At 36.6% G+C, this 16,369-nt stretch overlaps 1 protein-coding gene across 4 annotated transcripts in view; it reads left to right on the top strand.

The window, feature by feature from the left end:
- LOC117300086 (rho GTPase-activating protein 15-like) overlaps positions 1 to 10,568 on the top strand; it is a 32,511-nt gene extending 21,943 nt beyond the window's left edge. For all 4 annotated transcript variants that reach the window (XM_033783773.1, XM_033783775.1, XM_033783772.1 and 1 more), the window contains 9 exons: positions 2,188 to 2,367; positions 2,970 to 3,068; positions 3,421 to 3,513; positions 5,033 to 5,138; positions 5,492 to 5,617; positions 7,461 to 7,640; positions 8,749 to 8,886; positions 9,296 to 9,401; positions 9,971 to 10,568. In XM_033783773.1, the coding sequence (XP_033639664.1) occupies positions 2,188 to 2,367; positions 2,970 to 3,068; positions 3,421 to 3,513; positions 5,033 to 5,138; positions 5,492 to 5,617; positions 7,461 to 7,640; positions 8,749 to 8,886; positions 9,296 to 9,401; positions 9,971 to 10,142 (1,200 nt within the window). In that variant the 3' untranslated portion in view covers positions 10,143 to 10,568. The remainder of the gene's footprint in view (positions 1 to 2,187; positions 2,368 to 2,969; positions 3,069 to 3,420; positions 3,514 to 5,032; positions 5,139 to 5,491; positions 5,618 to 7,460; positions 7,641 to 8,748; positions 8,887 to 9,295; positions 9,402 to 9,970) is intronic.
- Positions 10,569 to 16,369: the final 5,801 nt, after the last annotated feature.

Raw genomic sequence — 16,369 nt, 5'->3', positions numbered from 1 at the left:
CAAACAAACTGAATATCAGCCAGGGCATGCTGGAATCTCTGATTTCTTTCTACTTCAAATACACAATTGTGGCAGCCTATCAATCTCTCTTATTCCTTGTTTGTACAAGGGGACAAAGGTCTTTAATTTGGAAAAATGGAGACTTGGAGCATGAAGACCAGTACCCTTTTCATGTATAGTTGGGGCAAACAAAGACAAATACAACATCACATGTAGATCTGCCAACTCTCCCTGATTCTGCAGAAAGTTCCCTGAAAACAAATTTGAAAATATTCCTGATTGTAGAAACCTTTCCCCGGAAGTGGATGGAAGTAATTCTAAATATCTTTCTGTTGTAGAAAAATGATTTGTAAGTTGTTTCATACTTGTGTATCTGTTTGCTTTTAAAACTGACAGATGTTGTTGTTGTTGTCGTCGTTATGGTTGCCGTTAGTCATCGCCTCAAATCCCAAATACTCATCTTTAAAGATTATTCTTGGTGCTTTGTGAAACTGTACCCTATTAAATTATTGTAGTACTTACCTACTGCTAACACTGGTTTGGAAATAGCTCTAGCAATGCAAAGGTTGTGGGTTTGAATCCCTTTCGAATGATTTGTCTGTGGATTCTTGTCACAGAACTTGGGGGAAAGTGCTTAATATGTGTCAATGTAAGGGTTAAAATGATAATATAGTAATAATAAGACGTTCAGAGCGCATGTCAGTTCCGGGAGAACTCTCAATGCGCTTTACAAATAATAGGCTCTACATAATAACAAAATACAAATGTGTTATCTACAAATTAATTTTAAAACAAACTGAACCATGTCTTCTATGAAAATGTAGGGACTACATGTCTGTGTGGTAATGGCTTTGGCTGTTGCTATGGACATCCTATACTTCAACACAAGGTCATATTAATGTGACAATCAAGCCGTAGCCGTAGCTGCAACTGCCAATTTGGACATGGCCTTTGTTGGTATGAAAACATTTGAAACGAGATGTACAATTTGTACTTCCTTATCCCGGTTTTAAGAAAGGAAAACTATGATTAAAGAGTTTGTTGAATAAAAGGGTAATGTCACAGAAACCTTAATAATCAATGCCTTTTATTAATTGTTGATTGATCTTCTCATTTGTTTTTTATAGATCCAACACCTAGCAGTCTGCTATAAATCTCTTCTACTAGGCTTTAAACTTACATACCACTTTTAACTATAACCATTAATATTTCTATTAATATTTCCAAATCATCAGCTTTTCCATTTCTGAACATTCTACATCTTGTGTTTGTTGCTATCACAGTAGCAACTGCTTCTGTCCTTTTGGTTGCTCTCTTCATTTCATTTGTGGCGGTAGTAACATTCACACAAATGCATGCACATTATTTGGTAATTGATCAGTTGTGTTTTGTGAGTGGGGATATATTTTTACTTTTGTTACATTTACACTTAAAAATGATTAGTTAGATGTATTCATACACTGGTGTGGACTTGCAACAAAAGTACATCCTGTGTTGTTTCGTACAATTGTTTGAATTCTAATTTTCACTTTATAAATTGTTATTTATTTATTTACATTTTTATTTATTTATTTATTTGTTTATTTATTTATTTATTTATTTTATTTTTTATTTTATTTTTTATTATTATTATTATTATTATTATTATTATTATTATTTTTTTTTTTTTGGGGGGGGTCTTTATGGCGATGAGGGCAGGAGATATACCGAAACTTGTACTTATCTAACGAATATCTGAACAAACAAACTTTTTCAAACATTTATAAGATGCAGTGGAAAAACCTGGGGTACTCAGAACATGAGGTTGTCGGAACATAATTGTGTGTCGGAACATAGGGGTTTCGGAACATAGGGGTGTCGGAACATAAGGGTGTCAGAACATAGGGTTGTTGCAACATAGAGGTGTTGGAACTTAGGGTTGTTGGAACATAGTGATGTCCTAAAATAGGGGTCTCTGAACATATGGGTGTCGAAACATAGGGGTTGTGCCATGTTGGGGTGTTGGAATATACGGGTGTCGAACATAGTTGTACAAACAGATCATGCGTGCAATATGTATTCAAGCTTTGAGTTTCCGTGTTCTTTGTTTTCATTTGTGAAGGAAATAAAACAAATAAATTTATAGTTCTGTAATAGATTTATACATGTACTAAGTAGTAACTCTGACTTGCTTTGACTTTCTTAAAGAATATCCGTAGACACTCTGAGATCGATGCAGGTGATGTACACCCTGAGACGGCCAGTAGCGAGAGAGAAGGTGTCTTGCAATATGTACGCATCGGAGAGACGTCGCGGAAGGTCAAATGGTTGACTGCTTTCGCTGTGATGAACGGCTCAGCGTTGGCATTCTACAAAGATCAAAAACTGGTAAATATACAACATTCCCCTTAAATGGTGTGCTGGCCAAATGCCAGTTAAATCTCTAAAGGACCAGCTGGCAAGTTGATTGATTGCCATTTAAGGGTTTGGGTACTTTTTGTAAGACACAAAACACAATGTCCACAGATTTACATAAAACTTAAAGATGATAACTTGAAGATGATGATGGAGAGCTTGTATTTAAAAATAGTACTTGCTGAGGAGTAGTAGTTTTTGAGAAATAAGTAAAACATTCATGAATGATTTTATAATTGTACAATGTTCTCAAAAACTTGACGGCTAATGAGGCTGAAACTTCAACAGGTAAATTATATTACATACATCTTCATTCACAGTGAGTAGGAATTCAGGTCATTGCCAAAAACTAACTCTACAAAAGGTCTCAGAACCCTTTAAACATCTGATTTTTCATGTTGCTTCAAATGACATATTTGTGTGTGAAATTGAATGACTGTTTCAACTGAAGAGAAAAAAAAACTATAATGCGAAAGCCTGTGAGTGAAATATGTTGAGGGTTTTTGCAGAAAATGTCCAGAAAATCAAATATTAATAAAACACTGTTTATAATATTAGTTGTTATTTTCTTGCAGCGAGCTGGGACAGCAGATATGAGGATAGATCTATGGGGAGCAGAAGTAACCTTCAACAATGAGAAACAATCAAAACACTCTAAAAGGAATTATATTGAGGTAAAGCGAGTCCATCCACTCTCCTCCCTTAACATTGCATACATGTAGGTGGCTAGTGTTTAATACACCCCTCTCACACTGACAAACGACAAACCCATTCCACGGACCCCCCTGCTGCAGTGACTGAAGGTTCTGTCACAAGCTTTAATGTAGGCGCGTGGAATGCAGGACTGCATTCATCTGTCGACTTGTGGAATGATTTGTAAATCAAAAGTAATAATATTGTGTTGAACGTGCACAACTTTTTGATATTTCTTTAGGTAGGATTTGAAAATTTGCTAGATGCAAGTATTTAAGAGAGGTTTGCGGTAACAGCATGTGAATATATCTTTTTCCCCCTTCTTTTTGTTAGTTACATGCTGATAAACACTACTGGCTGCAGGGTGATTCTGATGAAGAAACTCAACTATGGTACACAGTACTACACAATGCAGTACGCTCAATGGTATGTTACCATCTCGCATACATTTTATGTTTAGGTTCCTCAAACAAGCAAATATGATCATGGAACAAGCTCACTGTTTACTGTGAACTCATGCATGAGGCGGCCATCTTTGAACCCTCTATTTCTTAGTAACTTGTAGTTCATGATAACAAAACGATACATTATTTATTTTATTCGTCATTAAAACAAAGCATACAGAGGGAATACATAACAAGTAAACTTGGCCCCCAAAAGCTGTTTAAACTTGGCTTATTTCCATTGGGTCCTTAAAGGGAAGGTATACGTTTGGTAATCACTCATAAAATTATTGGCAATAAAATCTTTGGGTTAGAAGCCTACAGCAGCTTTCGATAGAATGAAGCATTTGAGAACAATCCACTTTAAAATATGTGGGTTGTGTAACAAGATATCAGATGATAGAAAATGAGCCAATTAAGAACACTCTCTGAGGAAGTGAAGTTAAAAACGATACAATCTCGGTGGTCTAGTTGGTATGACACTGCTCTAGAATTGCAAAGGTCGTGGGTTTGAATCCCACCTGAGTAATATGCATGTGATTGTTTTCACACAACTCGGGTTAGTACTGAGTATACAGTGCTAACCCCACATCGGTGTTTATGGGTAAAAACCCAAATAAATATTCTTTATCCCAGAGGTAAATTTAGCATATATATGATACAATGAAAGCTAAAGTAGAAGTCCTGACCGATTTTCTACCTTCTGCCCAGGTAGTACTTAAAAAGGACAGTTCTTTTCAGAACCGAAAAGTCTCCCGATTTCCGAAAATCTACTCTGCGGTAGTAGAATATAAAACAAGACACAGTTCTCTAAAGGACACAAATCTACCTTGCAAGTACATGTAGATATACACATAGTGTTATCGTAAACTAAATATTATACACATAATGAATGTTTATTAGTGCAATGGTGCAAATATGTTCATGAGTTGAAAGATGGAATGTTCTATTCAACGAGGCGGAGCCGAGTTGAATGGAACATTCCAGCTTTCAACGAATGAACATATTCGCACCATTGCACGAATGAAAAACATTCATTATTTGTTTTATATAACATCCAAGTAGATCTTTGTCATTTTGATTGAAAGATACAACTTTCAAAACAAACAAAGCGTAGGCCTCCAATTTTTAATTGTAGAAGACGAATGCTAGTAATTTTACTAATATGCCTTGCTGCGTTACCGAAGACAACGCGCACGCAGTGATGTTTTTACTCAGCTTTTTCGTTCCATCCGAAAAGTACCATTGCACGCTGGCAGCGTGCAATGGTACTTTTCGGATGGAACGAAAAAGCACGGTGAGTGACTCAGCGTGCAATGGTACTTTTATTTGCTATCACGTGACGGACAATCCTCCAATCAAATGGCAAGGGTCTGCTTGGGTGTTATATAAACATTGATAACCTCACCATGCAATGCCTCATATCCCGTAGACGTTGTTATTGATTAGTCATTAAATGGATGTTGAATGTCAAGATGTATTTGTTTTGTTTTATGCTTTAGCCTGCTGCGGCCCAGCATCCAATGAGGAGACAGAACAGTTTAGATGGCGCCTACAGTCCTTCAAACAATGGTCCTAGTCTACGCCCTACATCACCAAGACCACCAAGTGAGTATCAATCATACAGGCATGCAGCTCATTTGCGGGTCCGCGGTTTTCCACGTTTCACAAAACAGAAATCCGCAGTTACGAAAAAAAACTCTGCGTTGGATGGACAAACAAACAAATCCCACTGAAATAAGAAAAAACACAGTCCAGACAAAGACAAATACATGTAATGTGTTTAAGTTTGTCACAACATCATGGCAGTGGGCATTTTTTGTGGGACATTATGTGACTTGTGACTTGACTTGACTTGAGCAAAAATTATTCGCGGCTTGACTCTACTTAAATAAATTAATAAATTATAACGCTGTTGAATATTGAATATTATTGAACTATTTCAACTCCTTCATTTACAGAGCAGGAGAATCTTATTGAGATTGCAAGATCCAAAACAGACAAGAAGAAGATCAAGAATAAACTAAAGAGTTTTATCATCAGGAGACCACCGATAGAATCTTTACAGAAACAGGGCATTATGAAAGGTATGTTGCACCCCTTTCTCTCTCGTCAATACCTAAGCAGACATGCAACTCTTTTTCTATTTTTTTTATTATTTTTTTTTTAGCCTAGTATTGTTTATTCCGCCAACAACAATGTACAACTACAATAATGTAAAATAAGCCTAGTACATGCTAACAATGTACCTTAGAGCATAATAAACCTCAACATTTTCTAGGGTACCATTGTGGGTCTCATGTCCCATGGCGTTTCAGCTGCCTCGCTCGGCACTTACGCTGTCCCTTCGAAAACTTTCCTCTTTTTTTTTTACGGGCAGTTGCATGCCTGCTAATGGCTAAAGGCAGAGATGCCAACTCTTGCGGATTTCGCGGAAGACTCCCGTTTTTGACATCAATCTTCTGACGTCCCGCAAGCAGTCAAAATCTCCTGGATCCCAACCTGCTAATAAAAAAAGTAATACAATTCACAAATTTCCTAGCCCTCCGCTGTTTTTTAACAATTGTGTGGTATCGTTAAGCGACGCAATGCCAGACGATTGAGCAAATGTCGTTCACCAAAGCGCAACGGAGATCTATTCCTCATCGAGTCATCATCGCACACGCTAGCGCAAACCTGCATCGCATATAATTTACACGCCTGTTTACAATGTATCTGACATCCCAATTCACAAGGAACCAGTCTAACACAATCCATTTAATAACATTGGTTGTCAATGCCTAATATGGTATCGCCAGTTTAGTGAAAAATAATGGTGAATGAAATGAATCTTAGAAAATGTTTATGAAGGAATTGGCCAAAATTTATTTATGAATGGGAATCAAAGTGTGTTGACTCGGTTTTCAACTAGTGGTTTAAACCCGCCGAGGCCTGGTTCTTGATAATTTACCTCATCTTGGTAAAATTATCAAGAACCAGGCCTCGTTGGGATTGAACCACTAGTTGAAAACCTCTTCACCACACATTGATTCCCTTATTTAACAACTATGTCCCCAAATGTAAAAACAAAAAATTTGGGGATGATTTGTTGTCGACTGTCATCTTCAGTGAAATTAAAATTAACTTTCTTTTTTGGTCTTTTAGTAAATCGTTTAAGGTTTATAAATGAATAAGATATGATTTATCAATATCTTATTCATAAAAACTGTTGCATTGGGTTAACCACCCATAGGGGAACCTCTGGCCATTTTCTTTTGTTTTTAATAAACTCGTTGCATTAGGCATGCAAGGCTAATGACCAGTTCGATAACTCAATTATGGCCTTCATGCCTTTATGGCCTTCATGCCGAAACATGTGCAAAATAAATTGCAAAGCATTTAAAACATTAACGCAATATTCTTTAATAAGGGAATCAATGTGTGGCGATTAGGTTTTAAACTAGTGGTTTAACCCACCGAATTCTGGTTCTTGATAATTTCACTGAGAGACCGTCGAGATAAAATTATCAAGAACCAAGATATCAAGAATGGTGAACGTAATCGCAGAATTCTGTGGTAAATTGGGCCCTGGTAGATTGATAGTAACTTTAGAAAGTGGAGTTGATTTGCACAAAAATACATGTATATGAATTGTTTCATTTATATCGCTGTGGTACCCGCTTTACCAAAACATAGGATTCGAACTGCCTCTAGCTCCTGGGCAATCTTGGTAGTCTAGTTGCTAAGACACTGCTCTAGAATTGCAAGGGACGTGGGATCGAATCCAACCCGAGTAATACATGTAGGCCTATGCGTGTGATTTTTGTTGAGAGCTGAGTATACAGTGCTACTCACATCGGTAAATCACAACCAAAATAAATATTCTTTATCCCTGATGCAAATTTAACATATAATATTATAAATTATGTTTTTGTTTGTTGATTTTTACAGAGGAGAATGTGTTTGGTCGACATATCCAAGCCCTATGCAAGCAGCAGGGTACTCAAGTACCTCGCTTTGTTTCTGATTGTATAGCATTGATTGATAGCTGCGGCCTGGAGGTGGATGGAATCTATAGAGTCAGCGGGAACCTGTCACTCATTCAGAAGCTACGTTTCATGGTGGATCAGGGTACGGGTAACACTCACTTTCTTAACCCAGGGTTCTCCACATGTTTTGTCCGGGCGCTGAGCAATTGCCGATCGTGCAGGAATGGTTTGTGCAATCGACTTATCTATTGTGTATGAATAGTTTGTGCAATTTGCCGATAGTGTAGAAATAGTGTGCACAATTTGCCGATAGTGCATTAATTATTTGTTCAAATTGACGAGAGTGCAGGAATGGTTTGTGCAATTTGACGAACAAAATTTAACCTTGTGGAGAACCCTGCTTATCCCTGCCACTGTGTGACCAGTCGATATTATGTCTATCGTCATCGTCATGTACAACTCAGAGAGAAGAATCTGGATTAGTAATTGAAACAAAATATTAATTTTGGTTTTACCACTACAGTTAGCACTGTATACTCAAAACTTTCACGAGTTCTGTGAAAAAATCACAGGCATATAACTTAGGTGGCATTCGAACCCACGACTTTTGCAATTCTAGAGCAGTGTCTTACCAACTAGACGACCAAGATTGCCTGCAATGCTAGAGGCAGTTCAAATCCTATGTTTTACCAGCATGTACTGTACCGATTTAATAGATGTTAAGTTTGAAAAATATATAGGAATGATTGTTTAAATGGTTGAGTGGTTTAGAGTATAAAATTCGGGTTCTGATGGTTACGTCACCGGAGTGCATTCTGGTCACGACACTTGTGTCCTTGAGCAAGATGCTTAACTATAATTGCTTCTCTCCACCCAGGAGTATGAATGCGTATCTGCAAGGGTAGAGGTTGATATTGTGTTTGAAAAAGCCTTTGAATTGCTACGGTTGTCTGGGGTTGTATACTCCCCAGGGAGCTGAGAAAGATTAAAGTAACGTTTTTGGCCCAATTTTTATAATCATTAATTCTTTGTTTTGTTTTTTCTTGTTTCTTTGTATTGTTCTTGTTATTGTACAGCGCTTTGGTCTTTGTTAAAGGCGCTTTATAAACATCTATATTAGTATTATTATTACTATTATTATCGTTATTGAGAAAGTCAAGAAATTTGAAAGCCAATAGATGAGTTTTCTTTTACCGACAGAAATAGCTGAATGTAGCTCATACATTTTTATTTTTTGTCCGTGTCTACAGAGAAAAAGGTTGATTTCAACTCGTCACCATGGAAGGAAGACATTCACGTTATAGCAGGTGCTCTCAAGCTGTACTTTAGAGAACTACCAGAACCACTGCTTACATTTGATGGTTATGATAAATACATAATGGCAATGAGTAAGTTAATAATATCGAAGTCTTATATAGCGCACGTATCTACCAACAAGGTACTCAAGGCGCTGAGTATATACAAACTTTCAGAAAGATAGGTTATTGAAATGATGAATTCTGAGACCCTATTATGTAGCACCTTATAATGGTTTAAAAGGTGCTACGGCGCATTTAGCAGCCACAGCCAGGAACATCGGGGCAAACCCCTTCTCTTTTTGATAAGTGCACTCTACGTGCGTTACACAACACACGGGACCAACAGTTTTAAGTCCCATCCAAAAGGACGGAGCAATAATTAAGTGTCTTGCATAAAGACACAAGTGTCACGGCTGGGGATTCAAACCCACACTCTGCTGATCAGAAACACCAGAGTGGAGATATGGCAATGCTCATTGTTGTTTCTCTTCTTTGATAGAAATACCCGATCACAAGTCCAAACTACGAGCTTTCCAGGAGGTGACTTCATCTTTACCCCGGATTCATGTGGAGACGATGAAAGTCTTGTTTAGACATCTCGACAGGTTCGTCATATTTAAGTTCAGTCTCATGGGTCAAATTTCTTAGGACTGCTTCAGCAGAAAAGTGTGCTTAATAGTTTTCCCTCAGCAAAACTAAGCAGAGTACCAATCAAAGTTTAGCTGGTAACCTATTTCTGGTGAATAGTTTTGTTTGTGCTTGGCTATACTTTATGAGCAGGAAAAATAGCTAAGCATATCAAAATATGCTTACCAGAATAAATACCATGTCATGAGTAAAATTTGTGGATGTTATTCTGCTTACAACTGTTAAGCAATATTTTGTGCTTAAGCGGCTCTATGAAATTGGGCCCTGACGATGACTAGAGCAAGCTAGTCAAAACGTTGAGATCAATAAAGAACTCACTGCGCTGCAGTAAAGTTAAAAACCGGATAGTCCTTTTGTAGTAGTTAACAAGTTGGACAGTTCTTTTCAAAACTCAAGTATTCCCCTGAATTCTGAAATAAACTCTGTGGCAGTAGAAAAAAAAGCAAGAAATAGCAACCTTTTCTCCACATCAAAAAAAGTGTGTTCAGTTTTGTGTTTTGAGTTGGTTCTTTTTCTTGTCCTGCAGGGTCGTCCAGAACAAGGATAAAAATCGGATGCTTGCTCAGAATTTGGCCATCGTGTTTGGACCCACTCTAATGTGGCCGAGGAAAGAGAGCTTTAATGTGGCGTTGTCGATGGTCTACCAGAACCAGTGCATTGAATTCATCATAAATGAACATATGCAACTGTTCAGATAATCAAAAGCTGTGGACTAAAAGCCGTCCCTCGTATGGAACCCAGAGTTGTAAGAGGCTATTTGTAATTGTTGCATCAAAAGAACCTGACTATTTTTGTAGCCAGTATCATTGAGGTAAGGTGGTTTCTAAATTTGCGGCTTCAGCTGAGGCTGTTGCTAAGGGTGTTGCTAAGGGCAGCCTACATGCTTCAATACAGGCTCAAGCGACAATCAAGCCGCAGTCACTAATTTGGAGACGGCGATGAAGGAGAATAATGTGATGTCCAGCATATATGGAAGGTGGTCCTTTAGTTTTTGGGTTTGATAAGAATAACTTGTAAACTTTGTTATCCATTGGATCTAAAGGATTTATATTGAGTGTAAAAATTTCATTATTTTTTATTATTGGAACCATCTTTTGAAGACTAGTTGTTTTTTGCTGGAAGGGGTGGGGATGGGGGGGGGGGTTGTATATCACTGTATGTAGATACTCTTAAGATGCGGTTGAGATATTTTGGCAAGCTACTACGAAGAAGGATTGAGGAGGTTACAGTTTGTATGATTTGTATATTTCAGAATTTTTCACATCGTACCGATAAATATAAATGACTTAAAAAAAAATAACAAGCCATCTTTGTACTAACAAGAAAGTATGTATTAGGGGAGCCTACATGTATGATATGAACACATACATGTACATGTATGGGGCCCAATTTTTTAAAGCTGCTTAATAAAAAAAAAATGCTAAGCATAACAATATTTTGCATACCACAAGAAAGGATATGGAAATGATTGAACACACTACAGGGGCCCAAATTCAAAAAGCTGCTTAATCACAAAAACTTGCTAAGCGTAACAATATTTGGCTAACCACAATTAGGGTTACTGATAATGTGCACTATACGTATAAGAGTCGCATATTGACCCCTTGCACGTGCGTCACATGCGGCTGATGCCACGCTCACCATGTTGGTGGTCAATAGGCTTACGTGTAAACGCCGCGTCACCTAAAAATGCGCACTTCACTGAATAACACACGTTGACATTGACCACCAAAATGGCGCATCCAAGATTATTCCGATGATGACGTCAGGTGAAATGGGTCAATAGATGGATTGCGCATAATGAGATTGGGGACTACCATCCTTACTGAAACATGCATACATGAAAGGCTGTCATTGACTGAGAGATGTGCGCAGCCATACAGGCGTGCACTCTTCCATTAATCATCAAATATGGTGGTGGATGCGTACAAAATCTCTTTTTGTGAGTTGAACTGGCAAGAAAATATTCTGATGTGTAAGTACTTGATGCAATCGTCTGCATTTTGACTATATATGAAATACTCTCAGTCTTGATAAGGACTGTATCGATTTTATAACAGATAAAAGCATTTTTTCCAGTCTAAACATCTCTATTTATGCAGTAAATAATAAGTATTATTTCTGAATGATATATTTCTTTCAAAAGATCGGTGAGAATTTTATTTTTTCATATGAATGTGTAATGTAGAATAGTAAAGTGTATTATGTACAGGTTAATCTATATCAAGTTTGGAAGGAAACTGACTGGGTAAATTGTCATTAATGTAAGGGTTGAACGTCCTCAGGGGGATTTAGACCTGCAACCTCCGGTTTAACGGTCCAGCACTCTACCAAGTGAGCTATTTAGCCCTATATTGGCAGTCTCTCTATTTTATCAATACCTGGCACCCGAACAAAGGTGTTGACAACACTTTGAGACAGCCAACATTAGGACTTGATAGTTTGTAGAAGGCTAGCACTAAATCCTGAGGTTGCAGGTTTTAAATTTCGTCCTTTTCTTTGTTCAATCCAAGGTTCAATAATTGGTCTCAACAGTCATATAGCGTCCAAGTTTAGAAATTATTAACACTCCACATTTTTTCCCCTTTATTATTATTTTTTTTAATTTGTTTTTATTATTTATTATTGATATCCAACAGCGGATAGCCGCCACTTACAGGAATCATTAAAAACCATTACTTAATCTTTATATGTATTATTTGTTTTTGTGGGTTTTTTTTCGGGGGGGGGGGGGGGGGAGGTGTTGTTAATCTCAGTCTTCTAGAAAAAAAGGACCAACTTAATTCATGGGATTTTTCTGACTTAAGTTGTATGATAATGTGTGATAATAGCTTGATTTGAATGAATTTAAACTTCAAGAAATCTGTGATGAATCATGTACACATTTCTGGACCAATTTAAAAACTTTCACCTGGTAGTTAAAAGATATACTAGCTCACACTTATGTTTAAAACAAACTTTGAACTTAATTATAGCTATTCTGTAATATGTATCCACAATCTGCAATTTCTAAACTATGTCTTTCCACATTTTAAATTTAAAAAAATTCAAGTCATCACAATGTTCTTGGAAAATGTTTAGTTGCCATGAAGTAATAACTATGCTCTTCTTGGCTGACTTAAAATGCATCTCAACTGATTTTTCTGACTTCCAAGTAAAATTGTCAAATCCGTGAGGATTTTGTTGTTTTTTTGTGTTCTCATATATTTTATTTCATTTAAATTTTATTGATCAAAAGGGAAATTTATGGAGACGAATAATTCTAATGTCTTAAAAGTCATCTAAACTTGGTTTTGTCTTGTGTAATAAATGATAAACTGACAAAATTTTATGGCAACCTACAGATGTTTATATGGTACAGTCTTCTATCAGTTATTTTAATAACTTACTTTGGGCAGTTTCTTTCTACCATAATTTTTTTTTTTTACGAGGGAACTCGGCAAAATTCCACAAGGGGATATAAACACCAAACTGGCAAAAGCCAATCTCTCTCATACAAACTTGGTTCAACGTCTTTGAATAGCACAAAACAAGACACTGATTTAGTAACTAGGCAACAATACTTATTCTAGTCATTGTGAAATCAGCAGTTAGCTTGGTAGGAATCAAACCCACGACCTTTGCCAATCTAGAGCAGATGTTTTGTCTTACCAATTTGTCTATTTTGGTAAGGGGTTCTGGTTCGAATCCCACCCAAGTAATATGCACATTTTTTTCTTCAAAGAACTGACGAAAGTACCGAGTATACAGAGCTTACACACATCGATGTAGGGGTAAGACCAAATAATAATGTATACAACTTTATTTATACCATATTTATGTGTTTACTTTGTATAAGTATTTTGTGTTACTATGATTTCTTTGCTTCCATGGGGGACTTTAATCCCACCGATGTACATATGAAACTGCAACAGCATTTACTTGCGAATATGCTCAAAATTGTGTTTTTAAGAAGATTATTTTTTGGAGGTTTTTTTTTTGTGAAAGGATGTGCACACATTGGTATGGTTGAAAATATAAGTGTTCACAGATTTACACCAACATGTGCCCAATTTCATAAGCCTTTAAGCACACAATTCTGCACCAGTCACAACAATATAAACTTAATGTAATTGTGACTGGTAACCCGTGTCTGTTAAAGCCATTGGACCCTTTCGGTACAGAAACAAAAATAAAAGTTCACAGATTTACAAATAATTTACAGGGTTCACAGAAGGTAATGGTGAAAGACTTCTCTTGAAATATTAGTCCATGAAATGCTTTACTTTTTGAGAAAACAGTAAAACAATATAAATTCTCGTTAGCGAGAATTACGGATTTATTTTAAACACATGTCATGACACGGCGAAACGCGCGGAAACAAGAGTGGGTTTTCCCGTTATTTTCTCCCGACTCCGATGGCCGATTGAGCCTAAATTTTCACAGGTTTGTTGTTTTATATATAAGTTGTGATACACGAAGTGTGGGACTTGGACAATACTGTTTACCGAAAGTGTATAGTGGCTTTAAGCAATACTTGTATGTGCTTAGCAAATTTTTGTGCTTACAGGCTTTATGAAATTGAGCCCTGGCGTAAAGATGGTCATGGTGGAGAAATTTACTTTAAATATTTTTTACTTGAAACTAGTAAAAGAATTAGTTATGATCTTGTGAGACCAAAACTTGATGCTTGAAGATAGTGAAAACAGGGGTGAATTTTCTTGTAACTTGGATAACAGATTGAGTTTAAACTTTCAAAGGGCTGTTATCAATGATGTTTTTTTTTTCCTTTTTAACTGGAAATACGTTTTTTTATTTTTTTATATAATTGAGATCAAAATCATTAAAAATAAAACCATGTGGAATGCCCCATATTGTAGAGTAGAGCTTTCAAAACCAAAGAAAAACATTTGTAAGCAGGCTTCGTGCTCCCAAGCTTTCACACTTTGCACTTGTATTTCGGTTGCTTTTTTCAACTGCCTATCACAACCTTGTGTTTTTTATGTATGTTGGTTTACATCAAGTGCGAACACTAGTCTTTAAAGGCAGTGGACACTATTGGTAATTACTCAAAATAATTATTAGCATAATACTTGCCTTGATGTGGAGAGGTTGATGGTATAAAACATTGTGAGAAACGGCTCCCTCTGAAGTGACATAGTTTTCGAGAAAGAAGTTTTTTTCCACGAATTTGATTTCAAGACCTCAAGTTTAGAATTTGAGGTCTCAAAATCAACCATCTAAAAGCACACAACTTCGTGTGACAAGGGTGTTTTGTCTTTCATTATTATCTCGCAACTTCGACGATCGATTGAGCTAAAATTTTCACAGGTTTGTTATTTTATGTATATGTTGAGATACACCAAGTGAGAAGACTGGTCTTTGACGACTACCAATAGTGTCCAGTGTCTTTAACAATGTACAATTGTCCTTGTACTTCTCTTTGCAATAAACCTAGTACTTGGTAAATACCCTTTTGAGTTTTTTCTCTTTAAACGATCATAATGATTGTGCCACTGATTTAAGGGATGTAACCAGGCCTGATATTATTCCTACTTTAGTCTGCTTTCCAATTTTGTTTTCCTTCAGAAAAATCAGTAAAACTGGTGATTGAAAACGACTAAGTTTGAACATATAGATCAGCCTTGTACTTGATAAAATGTTCCTACTTTTTTTCCAAGGACCAATTAATATCATGCTTTGATGTAACTTCTAAATCCTATGTGAGAAATAATGTAAAAACAGAGAGAAAGTTTGCAGAGGTTTGCAGAATTTTTCAAAATGTTTTATGTGGTGTTTAGAGAGGATGTTGCAAAGTTGGTTAAAACATTGTTTTTGTTTTCTTTAGTGCAGGGAGAAAACACCAGCGCTGAGACTAACTCCTGGAGATGAGACTAGCAAATTGTGGTGACTGATATTTTGTGCATATTGGAAATGTCCAGATATTTCAACATTTGTTGGATGCAAAAAAAAGGGGGGAAAACATTACAAAGTGGTGTCCATGAAGTTGTTGCAACAGTAGGTGTGTGTTGCGAAGAGTAAAAACTAGCCTTTAGGGCCTTGTCACACAGGCAACTTTTACAGGCAACTTGGAGGCAACCAACTACAGTGAATGCTGCAGGACCATTTTACTAGCACACGAGTCAATTTTAAAACGTTGTCTTACGATTCACAAATAAAAAAAATTATCATTAAAATGTGAATGCCTTTTCTTCTTGGAGATTACCTGGAACTGGTTGCCTGTAAATTGCCTCGTGTGACATGGTCCTGAGTCTGCAGAATAAAAGTATGCAGAGTGTACAGATGGTTTGTATATTCTGCAGCAAGTTTCTGCAGATCTACTGTGACCAAATTCATAGAGCTGCTTAAGCAGAGGATTATGCTTAGCAATTTCCTGCTATGCAGAAATAAGCAGGAAACCAGTCACATTTTGTACATGTGAAATGGTAGTTTAGCTGGGTAGCCATTTGTGCTAAGCATCATTTGGTTGAGCTAAGCTAGTTTTTGTGCTTTAAAAGCAGCTCTACGACATTGGGCCCAGGTCTGCAGAAAGTTTGTAGTGATGAAAAGTCTGATGAATAGCAGGCATTTACCTTAATATTATTAAGAAACCTTGTAAGATTTCAGCAGAGAAATGCTGGATTTTAATACTATCCGAAAATGCCTTGTGTAATGATTCTATATATTTTGTTTACAATGTCTTTCTTTTTTTCTGTTATCATTTGGTGTATATAATGCATTTATAAGGGGATTATGATAATAAAATATAAGTCGGTGAAAGTCAAATTTAATAATGCAGTTAAAAGAGCATTTGATTTGTTCAAAACTACCTGTGGCCAAGTTCATGAAGCTGTTAAATAGAAAATACTGTTTGAAAAATTTCTTTGAAAAATTGAGTTGGCACCAGTCACAACTATGTAATGTTAATGTTGTTTTGGCTGGTAAC

The sequence above is a fragment of the Asterias rubens genome, chromosome 15 (assembly GCF_902459465.1).
Source record: "Asterias rubens chromosome 15, eAstRub1.3, whole genome shotgun sequence".
In the NCBI taxonomy this organism is placed as follows: Eukaryota; Metazoa; Echinodermata; class Asteroidea; order Forcipulatida; family Asteriidae; genus Asterias; species Asterias rubens.
This window is presented reverse-complemented; position numbering and strand designations above follow the sequence as displayed.